A 27537-nucleotide genomic window follows, 5' to 3' on the forward strand; every position below is an offset into this window, starting at 1 on the left:
CAGGGTTGGACCCCCCTTTTGCCTTCAGAACTGACTTAATCCTTCGTGTCATAGATTCAACAAGCCACTGGAAATATTCCTCAGAGATTTTGCTCCATACTAACTTGATAGCATCACGCAGTTGCTGCAGATTTGTCGGCTGCACATTCATGATACCGATCTCCTATCCCTCCACATCCTAAAGGTGCTCTATTAGATTGGGATCTGGTGGCTGTGGAGGCCATTTGAGTACAGTGAACTCATTGTCATGTTCAGGAAACCAGTCTGAGATGATTGAGCTTTATGACATGGTGCGTTATCCTGCTGGAAGTAGCCATCAGAAGATGGAGACACTGTGGTCATACATAGTCAGCTACAATAAAAGGTAAGCTGTGGCCTTGACATGATGCTCAGTTGGTACTAATGGGCCCAAAGTGTGCCAAGAAAATCTCCCCCACACCATTACACAACCACTAGCAGCCTGAACTGCTGATACAAGGCAGGATGATCCATGCTTTCATGTTGTTGAGGCCAAATTCTGACCTGACCATCTGAATGTGTCAGCAGAAATGGAGACTCATCAGAGCAGCAACGTTTCTCCAATCTTCTATTGTGCAGTTTTGGTGAGTCTGTGTGAATTGTAGCCTCAGTTTCCTGTTCTTAGCTGACAGGAGCGGCACCCGGTGTGCTCTTCTGCTGCTGTAGCCCATCCGCCTCAAGGTTGGAAGTGTTGTGTGTTCAGAGATGCTCTTCTGCAGAGCTCGGTTGTAAAGAGTGCTTATTTGAGTTACTGTTGTCTTTCTATCAGCTGGAGCCAGTCTGGCCATTCTCCTCTGACCTCTGGCATCAACAAGGCATTTGCGCCCACAGAACTGCCGCTCACTGGATATATCCTCTTTTTCTGAGCATTCTCTTTAACCCCAGAGATGGTTGTGCGTGAAAATCCCAGTAGATCAGCAGTTTCTGAAATACTCAAACCAGCCTGTCTGACACCAACAACCTTTCCACGTTCACTTAAATCCCCTTTCTTCCCCATTCTGATGCTCAGTTTGAACAGCAGCAGATCGTCTTGACCATGTCTACATGCATCAAGACAGAAAACGAGTGCTGGACACAAGAAAACTCGAGCTGAGAACTTTTTCCAGAAGAAAAAAATAAAACATTATAGGAAATACCGTGAAAAGAAAATCCGTTCTCTGTTTAACGTGATTTGATAAATATTTGAAAAAGAAAGCAAATTTCACAGGAGGACGAATAAATCCGACTTCATCTGCATGTCAACTTCAACTCCACTAACATACTTGTATTTTGCATACGATTTAATCTTGAGTAAGCAGCTCTAAAAATCACATCACCCCATGGGGTTCAGCTTTTGAGGCCGTGTTTATATTTAATAAGTTCTTTATTGTTCAAATTAGGAAAAGGCGATTGTCAGAAACGGCTGTGTTTCGGCTCTGCCAGGTGCTTAATAATAGATTTCTCCCATAACATCATCAAAAGCACACGTCTTCCTCTAACAGAATCAGTGTGTCAGAAATCAATATGGTGTCAGAAAGCAGTCAGCGTCCAGCCTTCAGCACACACACACACACACACACACACACACACACACACACACACCCTCAGTCCTGCGTTTGCCACTAATTTGATTGTGGGATAAAGAGGTGATCTGACAACACCTCAGCGAGTGTCAGCTAAATGAAAGGCGAGGAGCCGCGCGCGTATAATTTGCGAGCAGATTTACATGCTTATTACACTAATGATTTGATCAGATCGGGGGTGTCTGGAAGTGTGTGTGTGTGTGCGGCGGGCCACCGTTTGCTGAAATAAGCTGCTTTGCTAAATGATGGAGTCGTCAGGCTGACCTTTAACCCCACGCCTGCCCGAAACATAATTGCATGTCACACTGATAGAAGGCGCGAGCGCAGCTTTCATATCCCGCTCCTTTATCGCTTTTAGACGCTGCGTTCCTCTTTTGCATACATCTCCAGAATAACAAGAACAACAACAAAGATGTATCGCATCACCAGGTCCTGCTCATGTGTGTGTGTGAGTATATTCAGTGTTTAGCATATATGAGTCACAAATCTCTCATTTAAATGAATATTTTCTATAGGAAGCTGTACAGTATTACAGCGCATGCGGAAAGTATTGATAGCGCTTCACTTTTCCCACATTTGTTTATATTGCAGCCTTATTCCAAAAGGGATTTAACTCATTTATTTCCTCAACATTCTACACACAATCCCCCATGATGACAATGTGAATAAAGAGTTTTTAAAATTGTTGCAAATTAATTAAAAATAAAAAAGCTGAAAAATGACATGTACATCAGTATTGACAGCCTTCGCCGTGAAGCTCTAAACTGAGCTCAGGTACATTCTGCTTCCACTGATCATTCTTGAGATGTTTCAGCAGCTTCATTGGAGTTCAGCTGTGGTCAATTCATTTGAGTGGACATGATCTGAAAAGGCGTACACCAGTCTATATAAGCTCCCAGGGTTGACAGTGCATGTCAAAGCACAAACCAAGCATGAAGACAAAGGAATTGCCTGTAGACCTCCGAGAGAGGATTGTCTTGAGGCACAAGGCTGGGGAAGCTTACAGAAACATTTCTGCTGCTCTGAATGTTCCATTGAGCACAGCGGCCTCCATCATCCGCTAGAGGAAGATGTTTAAACCACCAGGACTCTTCCTAGAGCTGGCCAGCCATCTAAGCTGAGTGATCAGGGAGAAGGGCCTTAGTCAGGGAGGTGATCAATAACCTGATGGTCACTCTGTCTGCGCTCCAGCGTTCTTCTGTGGAGAGTTGGGGAACCTTACAGAAGGACAACCATCTGTGCAGCAATCCACCAATCAGGCCTGTATGGTAGAGCGGCCAGACGGAAGACACTCTCCATCTGGAATTTGCCAGAAGGCATCTGAAGGACTCTCAGACTATCAGAAACTAAACTCTCTGGTCTGATGAGACTCAAACTGAACTCTTTGGAATGAACGCCAGGAGTTACGTTTGGAGGAAACCAAGCAGAGCTCATCAGCAGGCTAATAGCATCCCTACAGTGAAGCATGGTGGTGTTGGCATCATGCTGTGGGGATGTTTTTCAGCAGCACGAACTGGAAGACTAGTCAGGATAGAGGGAAAGATGAATGCAGCAATGTACAGAGACATCCTGAATGAAGACCTGCTTCAGAGTGCTCTTGACCTCAGACTGGGGCGACGGTTCATCTTCCAGCAGGACAATGACCCAAAGCACACTTCCAAAATATTAATGGATTGGGCTTTACAACAACTCGCTGAATGTTCTTGAGTGGCCCAGCCAGAGCCCAGACCTAAATCCTATTGAACAACTCTGGAGAGATCTGAAAAGGGCTGCACACCGTTGCTTCCCATCCAATCTGATAGAGCTTGAGAGGTACTGCAAAGAGTAATGTGCAAAAATCCCCTAAGACAGGTGAGCCAAGCTTGTGGCATCATATTCAAAAAGACTTGAGGCTGTAATCGCTGGCAAAGCGGCACCAACAAAGTATTAAGCAAAGGCTGTGAATACTGATGTACATGTGATTTATCACGGTTTTCATTTGTAATAAATTTGCAACAATTTCAAAAACTCTTTTTCCACATTGTCATTATGGGGGATTGTGTGTAGAATGTTGAGGAAATAAAGGAATTTAATCCATTTAGTAATAAGGCTGTAACATAAAAACATGTGGAATTTTATTTGCGATCTCCATACTGCCCTAACTTTCTGTGATTTGGCTTGTATATATATATATATATCAGAGTGAATGGCGAACTGGTGTCTTACTGTATATGTATTATCTAAATGGTATCAGTGAATGTCAAGGGCATAAAGGAAATGAAATGGGAAAGTGCAGATTGAGCGCTGGCGATCTGATCTCCTGCTGATTGCAGTTTTGATAGCTCTTCCACTGAATTTCATTTTCTCCGCATGCTGAGGAGATGAGTTAGACGCCACATTTGTTCATTTTTCTTCTACATGATTTATGTGAGTTGAGTGCGAGCCCAACGCCCAGCCGCCGCGCGCTGTAACACACGCACACACACACACGCACACGTGTACTAATCCGCATGTCTGCATGTAACAAAAAGTCTATTAATACAAATGCCTTCCATTTTGGCCTTACTGATGTGTGTGGATGTGTTTGTGTGTGCAAATATTTGTGTTTGTGTGTGTTGGTGTTTGTTTGTGTGTGTGTTTTTGTGTGTGTGTCTGTGTGTGTGTTCATGTTTGTTTATTTGTGTGTACATGTCTGGGTTTGTGTGTGCATGCATTTGTGTATATGTGTGCGCAAGTGTGAGTGTGTGCGCACAAGCACAAATTTGTTTGTGTATATATTTGTGTGTGTGTGTGTTTGTGCACGCAAATGTGGGTTTTTGTTTGTGCATTTGTGTGTGTGTGCATGTATCCATGTTTGTATGTTTGTTTATGTCTGTATATATTTATTTATGTATGTGTGTGTGTGTGTGTGTGTGTGTGTGTGTGTGTGTGTGTGTGTGTGTGTGTGCACGCAAATGTGGGTTTGTGTTTGTGCATATGTGTGTGCACAAATGTGGGTTTGTGTTTGTGCATGTGTGTGTGTTTGTGTGTGTGTGTGTGTGTGTGTGTGTGTGCATGCGTGCTTGCGTGCGTCCGTGCGTGCGCGTGTGTGTGCACGCAAGTGAGGGTAAGTGTTTGCGCAATTGAGTGTGTGTGTGTTTGTATGTGTGCATGTGTGTATCCACGTTTGTGTGTGCGCACGCGCAAGTGTGAATTTGTGTTTGTGCATTTGTGTGTGCGTTTACATGTGTGTATCCATGTTTGTGTGTGTGTGCGTGTGCGTGTGCATGTGCGTGCGTGTGTTCTCAAGTGTGGATTTGTGTTTATGCATTTGTGTGTGTGTGTGTGCGTGTGTGTGTGTGTGCGTTTACATGTGTGTATCCATGTTTGTGTGTATGTTTGTGTGTGCGCGTGTGCGTGTGCATGTGCGTGCGTGTGTTCGCAAGTGTGGATTTGTGTTTATGCATTTGTGTGTGTGTGTGTGTGTGTGCGTGCGTGCGTGAGTGTGCGTTTGCATGTGTGTATCCATGTTTGTGTGTGTGTGTATGTTCTTGTGCTTGTGTGCACAGGCGTGCTCGTGTGTGCGTGCGCAAGTGTGGATTTTATTTGTATGTGCGTGTGTGTTCATACTTGTGTGTATGTGCATGTGTGTGAGTTTCTGTGTGTATGTACATGTGTTCGAGTTTTTGTGAGTGTATGGGCTTGTGTGTGTTTATGTATGTGTATGTGTGTGTGCATGTTTGTGCGTGTGTGTGATTTTTATTGTTTGTTCATGTTCACTTATGTGTGTTTGTTTGTGCTTGTGTGTGTGCATGTTCACGTGTGTGTTTGTGCATGTGGGTTCACGCGTGTGTGATGTGTGCATGCATGTGTGTGTGTGTGTGTGTGTTAATGTGTGTGATTGTATGAGGGGGTGTGTCTGTTCAGAGTGTGTGTGCGCGCGCGTGCAGTTGAGTCTCAGTCATCACTCAGGCTTGTTTACATTGTAAATGCGTAATGAAATCTTGTTGGCAATAATCAGGGAAATAAAAGTTTGTGGAATGGTGAAAGTGGTGAAGTTTGAGAAATGAGCGTCAGCCGGCTAAATAACATTTTGGGTGAGGAAAGCGTATTATTATGCAGCGGCGGTGCCTACTGTAGACACAAAGATAAACAGCCTCTGCTTTCCTAAATGCTGTTAGCGCCGTCCTGAAGTATGGCACATTGTAAAAAAAGAAGGCCTCCGATTTCATATTGAGATTATATTTAAAAAAGATATCCATACACAACATTATATTTTATCGAGGCCCGGCCCAGAACTCCTGATATGCAGTATTTGTTATAAATATATAAATAAACATATTGCACTGGAGCCCATCTCTACCCTGATCTTATAGACCTGGATATTAAAAACGGAATATTGCATTTGCTATGGGTGTGGAGGGGGGTCCTGTAACGTAATGCTGCATCTTTTTTTTATTTTTTAGGTTAAGGAATGGGGCAGAGGTTGCAAATAACAAATGAAAAATGACTGTAAATGAGGGTGAAGTCAGATGAGATGAGATGAGTACAGTAAGCAGTAATGGAATCAAGGCCGCGCATAAGTTTGGGCTCGGTAATATCTTTTAGGCAGCGAGAGAAAAATAAAAATGGTAACTACATTTATTTTAATTAAATAATACAGCAAGACATTCATTTTGTCAAATATTATTGCGGTTTAAAAATGCTTTTTCAGTGTAAATGTGTGTATGTATGTATATATATCTACACACAGTGCATCTGGAAAGTATTGATAGCGCTTCACTTTTTCCACATGTTTTTATGTTACAGCCTTATTCCAAAATGGATTAAATTAATTTATTTCCTCAACATTCTACGCACAATCCCCCATAATGACAATGTGGAAAAAGAGTTTTTGAAATTGTTGCAAATTTTTTTGTAAATAAAAAGCTGAAAAATCACGTGTACATCAGTGTTCACAGCCTTTGCTCAATACTTTGTTGATGCACTTTTGGCAGCGATTACAGCCTCAAGTCTTTTTGAATATGATGCCACAAGCTCGGCTCACCTGTCTTTGGGGATTTTTGCCCATTACTCTTTGCAGTACCTCTCAAGCTCTATCAGATTGGATGGGAAGCAACGGTGTGCAGCCCTTTTTTTAGATCTCTCCAGAGTTGTTTAATAGCATTTAGGTCTGGACTCTGGCTGGGCCACTCAAGGACATTCGCCTAGTTGTTGTAAAGCCACCCCAAAGATATTTTGGCGTTGTGCTTTGGGTCATTTTCCCTGCTGGAAGATGAAGCGTCGCTTCAGTCTGAGGTCAAGAGCACTACGATCTATCTATCTATCTATCTATCTATCTATCTATCTATCTATCTATCTATCTATCTATCTATCTATCTATCTATCTATCTATCTATCTATCTATCTATCTATCTATCTATCTATCTATCTATCTATCTATCTATCTATCTATCTATCCATCCATCCATCCATCCATCCATCCATCCATCCATCCATCCATCCATCCATCCATCCATCCATCCATCCATCCATCCATCCATCCATCCATCCATCCATCCATCCATCCATCCATCCATCCATCCATCCATCCATCCATCCATCCATCCATCCATCCATCCATCCATCCATCCATCCATCCATCCATCCATTTATCTATCTATCTATCCTCTATCTATCTCCTATCTGTCCGTCTGTCCGTCCGTCCATTGTTTTTTTTGTTGGTTTTGTTTATGCAAATTGGCAGAATCAGTTAAACTAATGACTGGAGATATTCGTCTACAGTTGTTTAACTCTAGGTAAAAATGGATTAAATTTGTTTTAGCTTGTTTATTTAAAAAATAAATATTATAAAATGACATTTTGTCATGTACATGTACTTATGTCATTAAATTTCGTTGAATAAATATATGTATGAAGGACATTTTGGGTGAATTAATCTATTTTGGTTGGACTGTTGACGTCAGTTATGAGAGGGAGAGAGAAAAGGTTATACTAGTTTGTAAAATATTTTTTTAAACTGCAAAAAGTGGTCTTCTTACTTAGAGTTTCGGTCGTGTTTCTAGTCCAAATATCTAAAAATTCTAAAACCAAAATGCTTTTTTCTGACGAGCAAGAAATATTGTTTTGTTTTTAGAAATAATGCGTCAAAATTACGTGATTTTTTTTTCTTAAAACATGCACTATAATCTGCCAATGAGGCAGGCAAAATTATCTTGTTCTTGCTTTGATATAAGATTATCTTTCTTACCAGATTATTGGCAGATTATTTAGCTTGTTTTAATTTAAAACTCACTTAATTAAAACATATTATTTCTGAAAACAAGACAAAACTGTTTGCTCTTATAGAAAATGCTTCTTGTTTTAAGAATATTTAGATATTTGACCAAAACATTAAGATAAAACATTAAGAAGACCACTTTTTGCAGTTTAAGAGTCAGAATGAGGCCTGAGAAAACTGTTTTATGTTTGCTTTTACAGTCTGAAACATGTTTTCCAGCTTATTTTGTGCATTTATTTGACTTTAACATTGTTCATTTACTCATTTAGCAAATGCTTTGACTTACAAATGAGGATAAAAGAAGCACTTCAGATTATTAGAGATGTGTATTTAAAGCCTATGACAGGTCTTAGTTGCTTTCTCACAATCTAAATGACTTTACGGGCACTTCTGAGCAAGTTAATGGCAAAATAATAATAATTAAGAAAACAAACCTATTATTTATTATTAAATATTTGAATAAATAAATCTTTAAATCTCACTAATTTTAATGGAAATGCTTTATTTTAAGGTATTTTTTTTGCTAATAACAAACAATTAACTAAGACATTTTAACTCATTTAACCCACTAATTCTCCGCTTATCAATAGGTCTATGTTGGCTTTAGGTTTGGGTATTGGCCAGGAATAAGATCATTCTATGTGGCTCATTTTATTGCTTGTATTAATTTGGATCCATCGTTTATCTGGTCAGCGTTGTGTTATTTATCACCCAAAACTAGACTGAATATTATTAGCAGTTCAGATGCGGACTTTAAACAGTATTTTGTCACTTATTTGTATTATATCTGTGTCAAATTTGATCAGTCCTCAGTCTTATTACTCAGCATTTGCCAGAATGAGTCCTGAGAAAACTGTTTTATGTTTGGGTTTACAGTCTAAAACATGTTTTCCAGCTTATTTTATGCATTTATTTGAGTTTAACATTGTTCATTTACTCATTTAGCAAATGCTTTGACTTACAAATGAGGATAAAAGAAGCACTTCAGATTATTAGAGATGTGTATTTAAAGCCTATGACAGGTCTAAGTTGTTTTCTAACAATCTAAATGACTTTACGGGCACTTCTGAGCAAGTTAATGACAAATTAATGATAATTAAGAAAACAAACCTATTATTTATTTCTATGTAAATAAATAAATCTTTAAATCTCATGAATTGTAATGGAAATGCTTTATTTTAAGGTAATTTTTTTGCTAATAACAAACAATTAACTAAGACATTTTACCTCATTTAACCCACTAATTCCCTGCTTATCAATAGGTCTATGTTGGCTTTAGGTTTGGGTATTGGCCAGGATTAAGATCATTCTATGTGGCTCATTTTATTGCTTGTATTAATTTGGATCCAGCGTTTATCTGGTCAGCGTTGTGTTATTTATCACCCAAAACTAGACTGAATATTATTAGCAGTTCAGATGCGGACTTTAAACAGTATTTGATCAGTCCTCAGTCTTATTACTCAGCATTTGCCAGAATGAGGCCTGAGAAAACTGTTTTATGTTTGCGTTTACAGTCTGAAACATGTTTTCCAGCTTATTTTATGCATTTATTTCAGTTTAACATTGAGCAAGTTAATGGCAAAATAATAATAATTAGGAAAACTAACCTATTATTTATTACTATATATTTAAATAAATAAGTCTTACTAAGCCTAAATGGAAATGCTAACTTTCTGTGTAACTCATTTTATTGCTTGTATCAATGAGGATCCAGTGTTTATCTGGTCAGCGGTGTGTTAGTTAGCAGCCAAAACTAGACTGAAAAATATTGGCTGTTCAGAGATGCGGGCGTCGAGCAGTATTTTGTCGCTTATTTGTATTATATCTGTGTCAAATTTTATCAGTCCTCGCTCTTATTGCTCAGCGTTTGCCAGAATGAGGCCTGTCTCATAATTTGACAAACTTATCTAATTATTAATCCGCCAGCCATTTGTCATCCTTTGAAACTAATTATATTTTTCTTCATATTGATGCTTTATTTTTTTCATGTTTTTTTTTTCTCTCTCTCGTCTAAACACTTGGTGGTGTAATATCGCCGGACGCTTGCCTCGGGGTCACTTTAAACAAACGCAAACGCAATGCTGGAAATTTCCTAATAAACTGTAACTAAGATGATTGCCCTGCCGGCTATTATCCCTCCATTTAAGTCGTATGATCCGTCTGTTCTTCCGCCTCGTTATTGCGGCATGACTGGATGTTATTGTAATGGGAGAGAGAATAGGAGACGGGTTTGAATGGGAGGAGAAGAGGGGGTTTATCTGAACATTCAATAATCCTTCCTTTATTTCTGTCGGCTTGATTGATGCCCCCAAACAGCCTGATATGCTTCTGATAACAATATAAAGCAGGCGGGAAGAAAGGAAAGAGGAGCATGCACATGGAAAAACACCACAGAGACGAGCAGCGCGTGTGTGTTTCTTTAAAGTTATCGAAAGCGAGATGTCAAAAACAAGGCGATTTCCGAGAAGAGCTTGACGTGTTTGTCAGTGGAGTGACAGTTTTACATTAGAGCGGGTCATCATATTTCCCCGTCATCACCCCAAATGACATTTTTAGAAAGTGACACCTTTACAGTTTGATAAATCAGATTTATGCTGAATAATGTGCGTCGCCGCCGCCGCCGCTGCTGCTGCTGCTGTCAGCGACACCCACATTTCTCTACCAAAGAGCCAGATCCACATTTAAATTTCATCCTATTAGCATTTAATTTCTCTGTAATCCTACACACCTTCATAACACCAACACACACACACACCAGGCTGCTGGAGAGCAATCTGTAGCCCTTTATAACTTGAGCTTCTCCTCATCATTCTTCTTTCTTGACAATTAAGAGGGTGGAATCTAATAGTGGAGATATTGGAATTACATCCCAGCCTCTTCCAGTGGCGCTGTGAAATATCTGCATGTTTAGTCGTCATGCGTGTGTTTACACGAGCACACACCCTCGCCATCCGCTGGGATTTATTGTCGGTTGTAGATGACTGTGTTGTGCGCTCGGCAAGGAAATTCTGCTTTCGTTTTTCTGTACTGTTTGACTATCAAGTTTAAAGACTGGTTCATTGGAAATACATGCTTCAGCTTACACTTAAAAACATACTTCTGGGTACGTTTGACTGCAGTTTTTAGGGAAAATGAACACTAGGGGGCAGCATGACGATGACAACTTTTGCTGCTTTTCACATTATAATAGACACAGGGACATGTTATGGACTTATAAAGGATTACTTTCACATTGCAAATCACCAAATAAATAATACAAACTAACTTTACGGAGTCTATGATTTATAATTAATACATTTGTGTCAACTTTATATCTACATATGGGCAACTTTTTTTGGCATGGTCAGTTTGTTTGGTAGCTCACTTTGTATGGTGTTTTACTTGTGGAGCGGAGCTGTCAAGTTCGAGTCCAGCAAAGCATGCTTCCACAAAAGAGATGAAAGCAATGTAAAATAAAGGTAAAACCATGTGGTCGCAAATAAATGCATGTTTAGTCGTCATTCGCGTGTTGACACAAGCACACACCCTCACCCGAGCCACTGATACGCCATCCTTGAGTTAGTTTTTGCTTTTCTTAATTTTTCTTGTATTATTTGCCTGTCAAATTTTAACGCTATCTAACACAGACACGTTGGAAATGCATGCTTCACATTACAATTTTAGGAAAACAAGAAAAAACATACTTAAAGATAAGTTCGACTGCAGTTTTTAGGTTAAATAAACACTAGGGGGCAGCATGACGATGACAACTTTTGCTTTTTTCACATTAATAATAGTTGCAGGGACATATTATGGACTAATGAAGCATTATTTTTGGATATTTTCTTGCACATCACCAAATAAATACAGCTACACAACTTAACAGAGTCTATGATTTGTAATAAATACTTTTGCGTCCACTTTATATCTACATATAGACGACTTTTTTGGTCAGTTTGTTTGGTAGCTCAATTTGTACAATGGTGTGCTGGAGAGCGCTCGGATTTGAGTCCATTGAAGCACGCTTCCACAAAAGAGATAAAAGTAATGTAAAATAAAGGTGAAATCATGTGGTTGCAAATATCTGCATGTTTAGTCATCATGCGTGTGTTTACATGAGCACACACCCTCGCCATCCGCTGGGATTTATTGTCAGTTGTAGATGACTGTGTTGTGGGCTCGGCAAGGAAATTCTGCTTTCGTTTTTTTAAGCGTGCCACTGATGCGCCATTCTTGCGTTTAATTTTTCTGTACTGTTTGACTATCAAGTTTAAAGACAGGTACGTTGGAAATACATGCTTCAGCTTACACTTAAAAACATACTTCTGGGTACGTTTGACTGCAGGTTTTAGGGACAATGTACACTAGGGGGCAGCATGACGATGACAACGTTTGCTGCTTTTTACATTATAATAGATACAGGGACATGTTATGGACTAATAAAGGATTACTTTCATGCAGTTCACATTGCAAATCACCAAATAAATAATACAAACTAGCTTTATGGAGTCTATGATTTATAATGAATACGTTTACATCAATATTTTATTTGGTAGCTCAGTTTGTAAGATGGTGTGCTGCAGAGCTCTCGGATTCGAGTCCTGCAAAGCATGCATCCACAAAAGAGATAAAAGCAATGTAAAATAAAGGTTAAACCATGTGGTCGCAAATATCTGCATGTTTAGTGCAGTTTAGTGTTTACACGAGCACACACCCTCGCCATTGGCTGGTTTGCCACTGATGCACCATCCTTGTGTTAGTTTTTGCTTTTCTTCATTATTTTGTATCATTTGACTATCAAATTTTAACGCTATCTAACACAGACTCGTTGGAAATGCATGCTTCACATTACAATTTTAAGAAAACAACAACAACAACAAAAAAACTTCAAGGTATGTTTGACTGCAGTTTTTAGGGAAAATGAACACTAGGGGGCAGCATGACAATGACAGCTTTTGTTCTTTTTCCCATTAATACTAGTTACAGGGACCTAATATGGACTAATAAAGGATTAATTTCATGCAGTTCTTTGCACAACACCAAATGAGTAATGCAAACTAACCTACCTGAGTCTATGATTCGTAATATGTTTGTATCACCTGTCTAATTCTGTATGGATGAAGTGGTCATTTTACTCGTAGCTCAATTTGTACTTGATGCAGAGCGCTTGTGTTCAATCTATTAAAGCACACTTTCACTAAAGAGATAAAAATAATATGAAGGCAAAGGCAAAAATACAGGGTTCACAGTGCACTTTTTTCTCTTTCGTCTGCTTTTGAAAACACTATTGGTTGGGTTTAGGGAAAAATTTAGCTCAGTGGTTCACTTGCTGACCTTTACGACAAGCCTTCTTCTAGACGTGTACATGAAGGATGTGTATCTGAAATGTGCAGCAAAAAATACCCTGTGACGTTTTTCAGATATTGTCAGAGCCCTCTAGTGCAGGGGTTCTCAACTGGCTTGGCCATGGGACCCACATTTTTACATGGTCATCAAGCCGCGACCCAAATTTTTAGAAACTATAATGCAATTTTTGGAATTATACTTAATTTGTATTTATTTGTTAACATAAACAAGTTTTGAAAGATACTTTATAGGAAATTCACCAAGACTTGCATATAAACAATATTTTATTGCTGTTATTTAACAAAATAGATCAAATTATAGAAATATTACAGAGTAAAAATGACAAATACTGTTAAATATAAACTGTTAATAAAACCTGTTTTCTGGTTTCTAAATGTTGTTTTAATTTAGAAGGTTTCATGCTCTCTTATGAGAGCACATCACTACATATGACACTGAGGCTTTAGGTCTTTTTTGTCGTCAATATATATATATATATATAAATCAATACTTTATATTTTCGGGGTTGTACTTGCGCTTCGACATATTTGTTGCAATAATTAAATGAAATTTCACATTTCAAAGGGTATAGTTGTTGCGCACACATTTCAAAATAAAAGTCCGGTATAAGAAAAATTATTTAAAAATTTAACTTTTGTTGGGTTTTTTTGACCACACACTCCGCGACCCACTGAAAATGTTCCCCCCAAAATGAGCCACATTTTGGTCACGACCCACCAGTTGAGAAACACTGCTCTAGTGGATTGATCATCTGAAACGTGCAACAAAATGTACATGGAGCAATGTATTTTACATTTTGCAAAAATATAGACTGATGCACATATTTTCTAATGAAACTGGTGTTTTGTCTTATTTTTATCCTCAAGCCGTGTTAAGACACACTTCTAATGATTTTCTCTGTCTTTCCAGACCTCTGCAGAACAGACCAAAGCGCGGCTCCAGGTGCTTCAAACTGCAGGTACCATGATTCTCAGTTCCTCACTAGACTTTACTTCGCTCAGTCATTTCATTTTTAGTGTGGTCTAATGCATTTGTCAAAACATGCAGCGCATAGGCACTGTTTTCCACAATTAGATGAGAACTTTCAGTTTTAGTGTCATGAGTTGACTAGAAGTTGCATGTTCTGAGCATTGTTTTCATCATGCTTTTAGTTATATGATTGAATTGTTGTGATTGTAGATTGAGTCATTATTTATTCAGTAATTGCATATTGGTATTTTTAAATATGTAGTTCAGTTCTATGCATCGCAATAGACAAGCCACTAGCATTACTGTGAACAGGAGAGATTAGATTCACTTCAGTTTGATGGGAACTGTGTTTGACTGTAAATGCCTATGCATGTCCCAGGGTGGACGCTGAGTAAACCAGCTTAAAAGAGATGTTGCATATACTTACCCAACATGCCAGAAAAAAGAAACTGAACGTCCTCAATGCTGTCCAAGCACATTTGGTTTTTGGTTCCTAATAGTTAAAAAACAAAATCCAAATCCGCTCTCTGTTGTACCCAAATTGTTGCGTGGTAAAGCAGTTCTGTGCATTGTGATCAAGTTTTAGTGATGCTACGGTAAAATCAGACTCCAGTAATGGACAACTGCGCTGAAGTGTGTGACTGACTACACAAATAATGGGATTTGTTTCTTGACCTGTGTTTTCATTGTGTTCGTCTTGTAATGCCACTTCGATTAGGTGTTTGCTAAGCAATTTATGAATGCAGACATTTTCAGAGACTGGAGAAAATAAAGGTTTTGAGATGTTACGGTTTAAAATTTTGCAGATTTGTGAAAACATGAAGAATTGGATTTCCTTTTGGAGGCTGTTAAAGATAAAAGATCATTTCAGCACAGATCACTGTGAAGTAGACTACTAAACTACTAGCATTCAGCCATGAAGATGCTGCACTGTGTGTCTGGTATTTCTTACATTGTGGGGACAAAATGCCCGCACAACTATAGCAATGCCTTTAAAGTTTGACCTTGTGGGGACATCATTTTTTTAGGGGTTGGTTTTAGGGTTAGGTAAGGGCTAGAATATACGTCTGTACAGTATCTAAATTATGAAGTCTATGGTAGGTCTACATTAAGATACCTGTACAAGTATGTGTGTGTGTGAAAGAGAGACTTGATGAAGTAATTAATGTGATGTAATAATATTACCAGGACAACGTCACCTTTATTTCTTTTTTAATCAAATGTATGGTTCCAAAAAAAGGTATTCAGTGTGGTCCTGTTAAATCTCAGTTTCAAGGGGTATCTAGCCCTTCCCCGTAGCCCTACACTTTCAAGCTAAAGAGAATTGGGAACACCCTGCCCCTTAATGTGAATGCGTAAAATTGAGGGGGTAAGGGGAAGGGCTAACGGGCAGAATTGGGATTGGGCTCAAATGTCTTCGTCTCTTTCTTTGAGGAACATTGTTTTTAACCATTTTAATCATTTTTCTCATGTATTTGTTGGCAAACTGTTGATCCTCGGCCCATCTTTGCTCCTAAAGGACTAGACCTTTCTTAGGTGCAGCTTTTGTACCAAATCATACTTATAATTTCAAGTTTCAAACCACATCATTATTTCACAAGTTTACCTGATTACCAGCACTAAACTGCTCCAGTGCCAACTCGTCACCTTGGATTATATGGTTCTATCTGCGTTCTGAATGATTTTGCGATATTGAGCTTCAAAGTTTTTGCATTCCAAAGCTAACAGTGTGTGTGTGTGTGTGTGTGTGTGTGTGTGTGTGTGTGTGTGTGTGTGTGTGTGTGTGTGTGTGTGTGTGTGTGTGTAACATTTCTTTTTTAAATAAAAAGTCTTAAAATGTAAACAACTTTTTAAAAAACATCACATAATGTAAATAAGTTATCATTTAATAAGAATATGTCATTAACTCCAGTGTTTCCTCTAGGACTTTTTCCAGCTTTGGCGGCAGGCCTTTTTTACTCAGATCTACCAACCTGTGGTGTTATTTAAATGACAAATGTCGAGATCGCATCTATGTAATAGCCTACAGCATGCACTGAAAAAAAATTATTCAAAGATTATTCCTTGGATTTACAAATTTTTTTACGTCATGTGGTTGTAAACAATTTATTTGTGTTGAATTTAAACAAACAAATTAAGTTGAACATTATTAAACTTAATTTGTTTGTTTAAATTCAACACAAATAAATTGTTTGCAACAGTTCTGCATGCAACACTTTTTTCAGTGTGCGAATGTCTTTGCTTGCGCGACGATTTCTTCTGCTTGTGCACAAAACGTCTTGCACGCCCCCTCAAATATACGCTGCTCAAGCGCAGATCTTCTTGTGCGCTCTTAAATAAACGCTGCTGAAGTGCGATTTAGTGCGTTTATGTAACAAGTATTTCTCCAACATTTATTAGATTTGCTAGGAATATTTATGAATGTCTTTAATAGACCTACAGAGAGACATTAATGCGTCCTGAAGTAAAGGGAAACGGCTAAACTTTGTGTTTGCTGGCCTCGCGCATCACGCACCTGTCAGTCAGTCAGTCAGTCAACACGTAACCTTAAAGGGTCACGAAACACCAAAACACATGTTTTGAGCCATTGACAGTCGTATATGTGTCCCACACTGCTATAAACACTATTAGGACACATATATCTCACTAAAAAGTGAAAATTGGTTGTTTTTGCGCTGTTTCGAGCAAATTCGTTCCGGTTTAAAAACAAATTTTTTAAGCTGCGTCATGGCCATAAAATCTTAGTGTGTAATTATTATTCATCATTGTTACAGTGCTTAGACAGCAGAGACGTGCAGTGTTGCATTTATAATGTGCTGTAGTGAAGGTTTTGTTTTCCTTTTCCCGCTATGAGAGCGCAGCTGGACTCACATGTGGATTACAGTGCAAAGACACTCGACAACAATACGTGTCTAAGGAACATTGTTCACCCGAGAGCTGTTCTCATCTGGAAATGGTGAAATCCGGATTTGCTGCTCGTCTCCTTTTAATAAAGACGCGGCTCTAGTTGCTGGTGATTGTCCTGTCTCTACAGATTTGGCAAGTGAGCGATCAGTGCTCTTTGTTTATTCAGTTTGTTCGTATCGAACTTACTATTACACCGAGTGTAAACATGTTAGCAACACAACCAAACTATTACCGTTGTGTAGGATTTTCACCGCATTTTGTGACCGGAATAACACACATGTCTTTCTGACGCTACCTGCCGAGTGCATCTAAGTTTTCGAGAAATGTGGAGGTTTTTTTCTCTCATTCGCCGTGTGGTATCAAACATTGCATGAAAAATACACGCTTAGAGCAGTTCCTCGAATCAAATATCTCGTTTGTCACGAGGGGCATGAATGAAACTCCTGAATGAAAGAGCCAAACTGCAGTTAAAGTCCACCATTTAATAATTTGGCAAATAATTCGACTACTAATGTCCATGTAAACACAGTCACTTTCTCCCCTGTGTGTGTGTGTGTGTGTGTGTTTTGACTCTGAAACTCAGCGCATGCCCAAACCGACACTCCCATATCACCCCTCTTTTGCTCCTCCGACACTCCCCCTAAACAGAGCTGGACACGCCCACTTTCCTGACTTTTTCCAAAGTAGAGGTTCCAAAACACCCTGCTGAAACAAGCAGGTTTCATGGCCCTTAGAAGAGTTAAACAAACAGCGCACAGCTCTACTACTACTATAGAAGAGTTTGCGCTGTTATAATTCTCCTTTTAATAGGTTTTGGTGCGATTATTACCCGCTATAAAAAAAAAAAAACACGACAATGTTTTGAATGAAACGCTGTAATGTAGCCGTGGCGGGATCGGTTTAGGCGTGGCGCCATGGAAGAATGAATATAGAGTGGAAACCATGAACTCAATTTGACAAAAATGTCTGATTGAATTTTATAATTCTAAGGTGACGAACTATTTTTAAAATACAAGAACCAAAATTGGTATACGTTTTTTTTTTTAAAAAAAGCAAAGAAATATAAATCATGAGGGACACATATTGTTTGTTGTATTGTCTGCAATGAAATACGAGACAAAGTCAATTTAAACATTACTACTTTCTTTTTATTTGCCTTTTCCATACTGTCATTTTGGGTTTTCGGGGTTATATTTTTTAAAGATGCTAGTATTCAGCCTAGAGTGACATTTAAAGGGTTAACTAGGTTAATTAGGCAAGTTCTGGTAATTAGGTGTGATTTCTCAGAATGTGGTATAATTTGTTGAAAAATTGGGAAACATTCTGCTCTAATGTAGCAATCACTGTACAGTAGGAAATGCTCCTCCGTTTCTACTTGTTAGCACAGTCTCTCTCTCTCTCTCTCTCTCTCTCTCTCACACACACACGCTCTCGGTGTCTGTGATAGAGCAGATGTTGGTGGTTTTGGAATGGTAATGTCGTCTAACTGAGAGCCCTGCCATGCTTTAAGCCCTCTGTTCCTCTGTACACCCGCCAATCGCTTCTTTCCAGCTTTTTTTCTCTCTCTCTCTCTCTATTCCCCTCGCTTTCCTCTTTTTCGCGAGGTCTCCTGAGATCTCTAAATCCTGCCCCGGCGCTCTAAGCTGCCCCCTCCTCCTGTCCATGTGTGGGAGTGTGTGTGTGTGTGTGTGTGTTGATGGACTCGGCGAGTGTGTGTGAAACAGATCATCCCCACGTAAGCTGCTCACACTCAATAGTGGAGGGGCCCCGGCAGACCTGTAATGAGGTCCCGTTCTCTGGGTTATTCTGTGTTGCGTTGGGTCGCTGGTCCTCCAGGGGCCCTGACCCCCCGCGGGCAGCCCTCACAACAGCACCGCGTCATTGTGAACATGCGCTTCAGATGCGCTTCCTACTTGCTTCACCTAAAACCGTGCCACTGCATCATGTGTACAAACGTTCATACCAGTTCAGTTCGCTGCTAAGGCCCTGGTTATTCTAGTGCAGTGGTTCTCAAACGTTTTTCATCAAGTACCACCTCAGAAAAAAATTGTCTCTCCAAGTACCACCAAAATGAGCAGTATTGAGATACAATAGCGTAGTAGGCCCAGTAAAGCAGCTACAACTCTGCACAGTTAAAAAAAAACGTGGCAGATTGCATGAGAAATATAGGCTATATGTCATATGACATTATATACATCATTTCTGATCAATTTTGAAATGTGTGTAGCATGTACATGACATATTTCATTCCTCCGCGTACCACTAGAAGGAAGCCTGCGTACCACAGTTTGAGAACCACTGCTCTAGTGTGTTTTAGTTTTAAAACGGCGTTTTAGAATGAAAACCATCCGCGTCCACACTAGTGTTTCTGAACTACAACCAAAACGCTGAAAACACACATCACGTGAACACACACACACGCACACACACACTCTCGGGCTGCAGCATTTCTACCCAGATGAGAGCTGTGCTGGTCGGACTGCTCATCAAGCATCTCCCGCTGGATCTAATCTCACTATATTTGCTAAACGTGCTATTTAATTAATCTTGTTGTCTCTATCTAATGACATATTCCCCGACTTTGGTCCTTTGAATCGATTACTTGTTCACAGGTAACGTGTTTTGGCTGAGCGCAAAGAATTAATGAAGTAATTAATGTAACCAGGTACGTTCTGTATATTGACTGATCGCTTGCCTTTATTTCCTATAATGTATAAACTTATTGTGCGTTATACTTTCATAATGGCTATTATTAATTATTAAAAGTGACATTCAGCAAAGCAGAGGATACGTTTCGTATTTTCAATGAAAATGAAAGGAGGCAGTGATGTTATATAGGCTCTGTTTTATTATAAATATGCACACAGTGAAGATGATGCTCATGTATGCAGCACGACGCCTCAGCATTTCTGCTGTCCGTTCAGTTGTTAATATCAAAATGAAAATAGGCAGTTCCTTAAATCATGTTTACATTTTATTGTTAAGAAAGTGAAACAACGTCGCCCGGATGATGTGAAAACGGAGGAGGTCATCATAGACGCCAGGTCAGTAAGCGATAGGAGCTCTATTGTGGTTTATGATAAAGACATTAAGCAGGTTGATTCATATAAATATTTAGGAGTGACTTAATTGGCACTCTCAGGTGTCAAGTCTTTGTGCAAGAATTCATCAGCGATTACACTTTTTACGCAGACTAAGATTATTTGGAGTGAGTAGCAGCATAATGATGACTTTTTATAAAGCGACAATAGAGTCTATTTTAAGATATGGGATTATTGTTTGGTTTGGGAATCTGACAGTAAAAATGAAAACCCAAGTAAATAACCTTATGAGAGTGGCAGGAAAAATCATGGGAATTAAGACACTTGGTTCACTAAAAGACATCTTTGAGTTGTGCACAATCCAACAAGCCAACAAGGTTTTATCCGATTCTTCACATGTGCTGTCTGTGGAATATGAGCTGATGAATTCTGGCAGAAGATATAGGGTCCCGTTGTGCAAGCAGAATAGATATAAACATTCTTTTGTTCCTTTTTTAATTAAGTTGATCAACGAGCAATAAGGAAGGATGGTCAAAGACTAAGATAAGAGGATTGGTTTGCACAACAGAGGGCAGTGGGGCATACGGTACTTTATTTTTATAAAAATTTTATTAAAATGACTGATTTTATGGAATCGTATTTATATTAGGAGGTATTTTAGGATTAGATTTTAATGTGTATGTAAGTTACATGTTGTCTTGTTGGTGTCTATGTACAGCAGAACCTTTTTTCTAAAACAAATTTCTCCTACGGGAGACAATAAATTTTACCTTGACCTTGACCTTGAATAAGGTTATAAAGTGCACTGTTCCCTTTGAAGATTTACTGGACGTGTCCTCGAGGGTCTGTTCTCCATACCAAACTAGCGAAGTCTGAACTTACAGGGAGAGGATGCAGGACTGAACTGTGTGTGTCGGCTACTTAATATTGAGGAAAAGCCCCAATCAGAGAGGCGAATGTCTGCAGATCCGCCTCAGTTTTCACATGTCTCCGTTTTCCCCCATCCACACTGAGACGGAGCAGCATCGTTGTAGAATGAAACGGCCTCTCCAGCGTTTTCAAAACGCTTCGTTTTCGGCGCTCGAAAACTCCAGGGTAGTGTGGACAGATGCATAACCGTAGCAAAACTTTGACACAATAAAAACATTATTGATAATTAAGCACAAATAACGATTGTCTTCTTCCCAAAACAAATGTATATTTTAATTATTTAAAAAGATGAATGTGTTATTCTAGAGCTGCCAATGTCACAATTAACAGACATGAAATTGAGCTCTCAATTGCTTTCTGACACATTAGCGCACTGAAGCACTCAAAGGTCAAAGTGCGTCAAAACTTAAGCGCCGTCCTCCATTTGTGCTCCTCACAAAGTCCTTTAAATAAACCCCTTCAGTCACAGCTAATTAGAGACTGTCACGCTTGTTTCGCCGCTGAGTTTCTGAGTGTTATTTCGCGGCCCCTGGTGAGAGAGAACAGAACACAAGCACTGAGAGGTTGGCAATGGGCAGCTTACACAGAATGCAAGACTGATTTTTTTTTTTTGCCATAAAAAAGCAGCATTAACTGCCCAGACTGCTGCAACAGATGTGAGGCCAGCAGACCACATACATAGAGGGTGTCACATTTCATGTCCCTCACACACACACACGCGCGCGCATACCTGAACTGGAACTAATAGGCTAACATGGAAAGCCCGGGTCAGAGTCTGTCTTTGTGTACACACAGAGAGAGAGAGAGGGTGATGAAAGACATGTTCTTCCTCTCGTTCAGATATTTCATTATTGCACAGCTTCATTCCAGCAGCACTCCAGCGCAAATGCTGTTTGTCTCATTATCTGCTTTATTTCACATTGTCTTTCTCAGTGGCCACCCACTCAATCTCAGGAGAACATGTGGGGTGGAAGTGTTCTCCAGCACGCTAAAACAATATGTATTAGCCCTACACCAGAACCACTCGCCCTCTCTTTTGCGAGCCTGTCACTTGTTTTATTTCCTCTGAAATGCTTTTGGGAAATATGGGGAGGGGAAATGCTCTTTTTTTTTAGTTAAATGAGTGACAGCTAGGGATGCAACGATTAGCCGATTTCACTGTTAATCGCGATTCAATTCGTCAAGGTTATTTAATCGTAAAGGCTTTTTAACACCGGAACACGGAACAAAACTGCTGCAACTAAACAAAGTTATCCCAACTGTGCGCTAGTTTCAGCTTCTGACCTTGTACATCTAGGTTAACACACACACACACGCACACAAGGTTTAACTATGGCTGTTAACTGAGGGCCGTTCACATTTTGCACGTGCAAATTCACTTCCAATAGAGGCGCAAGGCTTGTGCTCGCATATTGGGAGCGACGTGTGCGCACTTTTTTTTATACACATTTCTACTCGCATCCAAAAAGAAAACAAAAAATTATAATAACAAACATTTTTGTAATATGGTAGATCTAAAGTGCCTTTCAGACAGAAATCCAGCAGTCTTTGACTACATTTGTTCTCTTTAAAAGAGAAATACTTACATTTACATGAGAAAACTTAAAATAGATTTACAATAGACAAATACTGTTTGTTTGTTATATATTTATTTATTTCATATTTATTTATTTATTTATTTTTTTTATTTAGTTGCCTGTTTATTATTTATTTTATTTGTTTGTTTATTTATTCATTATTTATTTATTTGTTTATTTATTATTTATTTTTAGTATTTGTTTATTTATTCATTTTTATTTTTTTGTTTATTTATTCATTATTTGGTTGTTTATTTATTTATTATTATTATTTGTTTATTTGTTCATTATATATTTATTTTTATTTTGTTGTCTTTTTATAATTTATTTATTTGCTTGTTTATTTATTCATTATTTATTTATCATTTATTATTTATTATTTGTTTATTTGTTTATTTATTCATTTTTATTTGTTTGTTTATTTATTTTTTATTTAGTTGTCTGTTTATTATTTATTTATTTCTTTGTTTATTTATTTCTTATTTATGTGTATGTTTATTTATTTATTTACTTATTTATTATTTGTTTATTTATTGTTTATTTTTTATTTATTATTATTATTTATTATTATTTTGTTTGTTTAAAATTGTTACTTGTTTAAATGTCAGAAACTTTTTTCACTTATTTTTAAGTCCAAAGAGAAATGGACTATTGTTTGTTCATTATTATTATTTTGTGTTGTACAGTATTGTTTGGTTACTAGGCAGCAATAAATAACACTTTAAACTATTAGTAGTTTTTATGTGATTTTAGAAACTAGTAGTTTTAAAATCGATGAATGCATAATCGTGAAACCGTGATTATTCCTCAGACAATAGTCGTACAACCAAAAACTATAATCGTTGCATCCCTGGTGACAGCGACACCTTGCATTCCAGTGCTTCAGTTTGATGTGCATGTTTGAGTGAAATTAGTAGAAGTGTACAGTACAGATACAGGTTGAGCAATGCCTCCCACTTGTGTATTTATGAATTGTTGAATAGGGTGGCATTGTGGCTCAATGGTTAGTACTGTGGCCTCACAGCAAGAAGGTCACTGGTTCGAGTCCAGTTTGCATGTTCTCCCTGTGTTGGTGTGGGTTTTCCCCACAATTCAAACACATGTCTACTGCATACTACACATACTACTGCCTCAAACAGTTTGTTCCCTCAGAATACAAGAATTTGTTTGTACTGTGTCAAAGTCACACAGCTTTCATAATGAGGCAGGCTGACTGATTTCTACAAAAAATAAACCACCTGAGTGAAGTTATAGTGCTACTCATACTGATTTATATACAAGGGTTCATTTATGAGATGGTGGATTTGTAAAATGACAGTTCGTAGTTTGAGTGATTAGCATGACTGTAGTAATGTGAGTGTTTTGGTTTACCATTTTCATTCTTTTTTTTTTAATCTAAATACTTTGAAATGGAATGATGAAAGGTTATTTTCAGAGTGTTCTTTTTTATTGTTATTGATAATTGCGTACAGTATGTTTTAGTTTGTCTATACTTTTAAAATGATTATTATTATTATTATTAGTTGTTTTTATTATTGCTATTATTATTGTTTACATGTTTATTATTATTATTGATAATGTTTTATTCTTTATTATTATAATTATTATTATTGCTATTATTAATGTTTACATGTTCATTATTACTATTATTAATATTATTATTATTATTATTATTATTATTATTATAGCTATTGTTATTGTTTACATTATTATTATTATTATTATTATTAATGTTTAATTTTTTATTATTATTATTAATGTTTAACTGCTATTAATATTGCTATTAATATAGTTAACATGTTCAATATAATTATAATTGTTATTATTATTAATTATTGATCGAGTTTCCTTCCTCTGTGTCATTAATAATTATTTACAGTATGCCCTAATTTGTCTATGAATTATTATTATTCTTATTATTTAATGGTTTATTATTATTATTTCTAAAGGTTTATTATTATTATTATTATTATTATTATTATTAATGTTTTACAATTATATTATTATTATTATTATATGTTTATCAAACTTTCCTTTTTAAATGTTATTAATAATTGCATACATGTGTACTAATTTGTCGGTAAATTATTATTATTATTATTATTATTATTATTTTTATTTTTATTATTATTATTATTATTATTATTATTATTATTATTATTATTATATTGTATAATTATTTTATTTTATTTATTTATTTATTTATTTATTATTAATGTTTAATTTGATTAGTTATTTATTTATTTATTTATTTATTTGTTTATTTTCAGATCTCTCTCTTTCCGTCACTAGGACAGATGTGACCTAAAATAGTTTGCAAATGCCACATGAACTCTTACACACTGTGATAGTGATAGAGATAATTGCTGTGCATGTCAGGTGTGCGCTGAAGCCATGTTGAGTTTTTAGCTAGTGCTGTTTGCGGGTTCAAGAGGAGAAAACTGTCTTTTAACTGTTGGCAGATTTCAAACAGCATCTGCTGAGCTCTTGAAACAAAACCTTCAATGTTCAGATGCAAATGGAATAATTTCTTTCCCCGCCTCATCTCTCTCTCTCTCTCTCTCTTTCTCTCTCTCTCTCTCTCTCTCTCTCTCTCTCTCTCTCTCTCTCATCCTTTCTTAGTCACTATATTTACAAATTACCATAACAGAAAAAAGAGAGAATATTTTAATCATGCTGTTTTCCATAATTTCTGCAACATATGGTATAAATGATTTTGATGCAAATGTATGCGCTAATTATTTGCAGACGACTTTCAAACAGGCTCGCGTCTGAAGTGGAATGAAAGAAAATTTGCAATCACCTTAAATTTTACTAACCATTTACTGTTAAGTAAACTTTGCAAAGTAATTTAATTAGCTTGGCCCGCCTGCTGGGGTTTGCCGCGAGCGGGTGAAACAGATTCCTGCATATTCTCCATTCCCACGATAACATTCAGAGCTGTGCCTTTAATTATGTGAGATACAATAAACCTCTCACCTCCATGCCTTCTAATTTGATCATCTCACCTGCAGTTTAAAAATAAAAACACAAGATATTACCACTGCGTTGTATTGCTTGCATAATGGGAACTGAATTTAAATTAGATTTGTAGATAGTTTAGTTTTTTATGAATTTTGTACTTTATAAGGACTGTATTAGGAGTATAGATGTTTTGTATTGTCTCTTTATTCCCATGGGTCTAATTCAAGTCTGGAAGGTGATGCAAAAAATGCAACACAAGTTCGAGACTCTTTTAATATGAACTTTTATGGCTGTCGTGATTAAACACAAATATTAAAATGAATGAAAAGTGGTAATCCAGCATCTTTATGTTTAAATTGTTTATTGTGAAAAAAACTAACACTATATCAGTACAAATAGTTACATATCATTATCTTTGTTGTTTTTTACAAAAGATAATACAAATAATAATAATAATAATAATAATAATAAAAAAATATATATATATGTATATATGTATGTATATATATATATATGTATGTATGTATGTATATACAACAAATATCTGCCAATGTTTATAGATCGTTGATTTAATAAACTTGCTATGTTCTTCGAACCAAGTCTTTCTCATGATGTCAGTAGTGGTGGAAAGAGTACTAAAAAATCATACTCAAGTAAAAGTACCATTACAAGCCCAAAAATGTAGTACGAGTAGAGTAAAAGTATCTGTTGTAAATACTACTAAAAGTATGAGTAGAAAGTAGCCCTTTTAAAAGTACACAAGAGTAGTGAGTATTACACTGTAAAAAGTTGGTGCGTTTACATGTAATTTGTGCATGTGTAAACGTGACATTCTGTAGTGCACAGGTGTCAAACTCAGTTCCAAAAGGGCCGCAGCTCTGCACAGTTTAGTTCCAACCCTAATTAAACACACCTGATCAAACTAATTGAGTCCTTCAGGCTTGTTTGAAACCTACAGGTAAGTGTGTTGGAGCAGGGTTGGAACTAAACTGTGCAGGGCTTCGGCCCTCTAGGAATTGAGTTTGATACCCCTGCTGTAGTGCATTCAGTGATCTTTCTATATTCGTTTGTTCCTTCCAAACTTTCTTCCATTGTTTGTTCCTCCCTTCATTTGTTGCTTCCTTTATTAGGTCATTTGTTCATTCCTTCGTTCCTTTCTTAGTTTGTTCAGTTCTTCCTTGAATCTTTACTTCATTCATTTGGTCCTTTGTTCGTTCGTTTATAATTTAGTTCCTTTTTTCATTAGGTCTTCTGTTCTGTCCTTCATCCATTCATTTGTTCGTTCCTTCATTCATTTGGTCCTTCCTTCATTCCTCCTTTCATTTGTTCGCTCATTCATTCGTTCTTTTGTTCAAAATTTTTGTTCCTTCCTTCATTAGGTCCTTTGTTCATTCATTCGTTCCTTCCTTATTTATTCTGTTTAGTCCTTTGTTGAATCCTTCCTTCATTCATTTGGTCCTTTCTTCCTTCACTAGTTCAGTCCTTCCTTCCTTCGGCCCTGCCTTCCATTTTTCATTTGTTCCATTTAGTGATTTTTTAAGGCAGTTTGGTGATTTTAGTCATCTTACAGTCGACATGCTTTTATTTTGTTTGTTTTTAGAGTTGACATCATCAGTGACATCCAGTCTATTAAAAGTTTTGTGCGTCAATGTGTCTAAAGATTTTGGACATCTTTTTGGACATGTTTAATGCTTCCAAAAGGTTTGTTGCATTTGTAAAGCGCCCATGTGTTGATGTTGTTCAGTATCATGTGGTTTACTTTCTATGTGCAATTTGATTGGACAGGAATCACAGCACTGATTTTTCTACTTTAGTCAATCCCCATAGACAAGAAAGAAATAAAGTAGTGACTGCAGGTTGAAGGAAAGTAGTGAAGTAAAAGTACCAATACAGCACTAAAAATGTACTCAAAGCAAAGTAAAAATACACATTTATCAAACTACATCACGTTGTACTCGCCGGTACAGACATCCAGTCTCCACGTT

At 37.4% G+C, this 27537-nt stretch overlaps 1 protein-coding gene across 30 annotated transcripts in view; it reads left to right on the forward strand.

Moving 5' to 3' along the window:
- Positions 1 to 27537, forward strand: part of rsrc1 (arginine/serine-rich coiled-coil 1) — a 226060-nt gene that overhangs the window by 90653 nt on the left and 107870 nt on the right. For all 30 annotated transcript variants that reach the window (XR_015508450.1, XR_015508451.1, XR_015508448.1 and 27 more), the window contains 1 exon segment: positions 14074 to 14122. Coding sequence is in view for 6 of the 30 variants with exons in the window: in XM_087282652.1 (XP_087138778.1) it covers positions 14074 to 14122 (49 nt within the window). In the remaining 24 variants the exon portion in view is untranslated.

Source organism: Danio rerio, chromosome 15 (assembly GCF_052040795.2).
Source record: "Danio rerio strain M-AB ecotype USA chromosome 15, GRCz13ab, whole genome shotgun sequence".
NCBI lineage: Eukaryota > Metazoa > Chordata > Actinopteri > Cypriniformes > Danionidae > Danio > Danio rerio.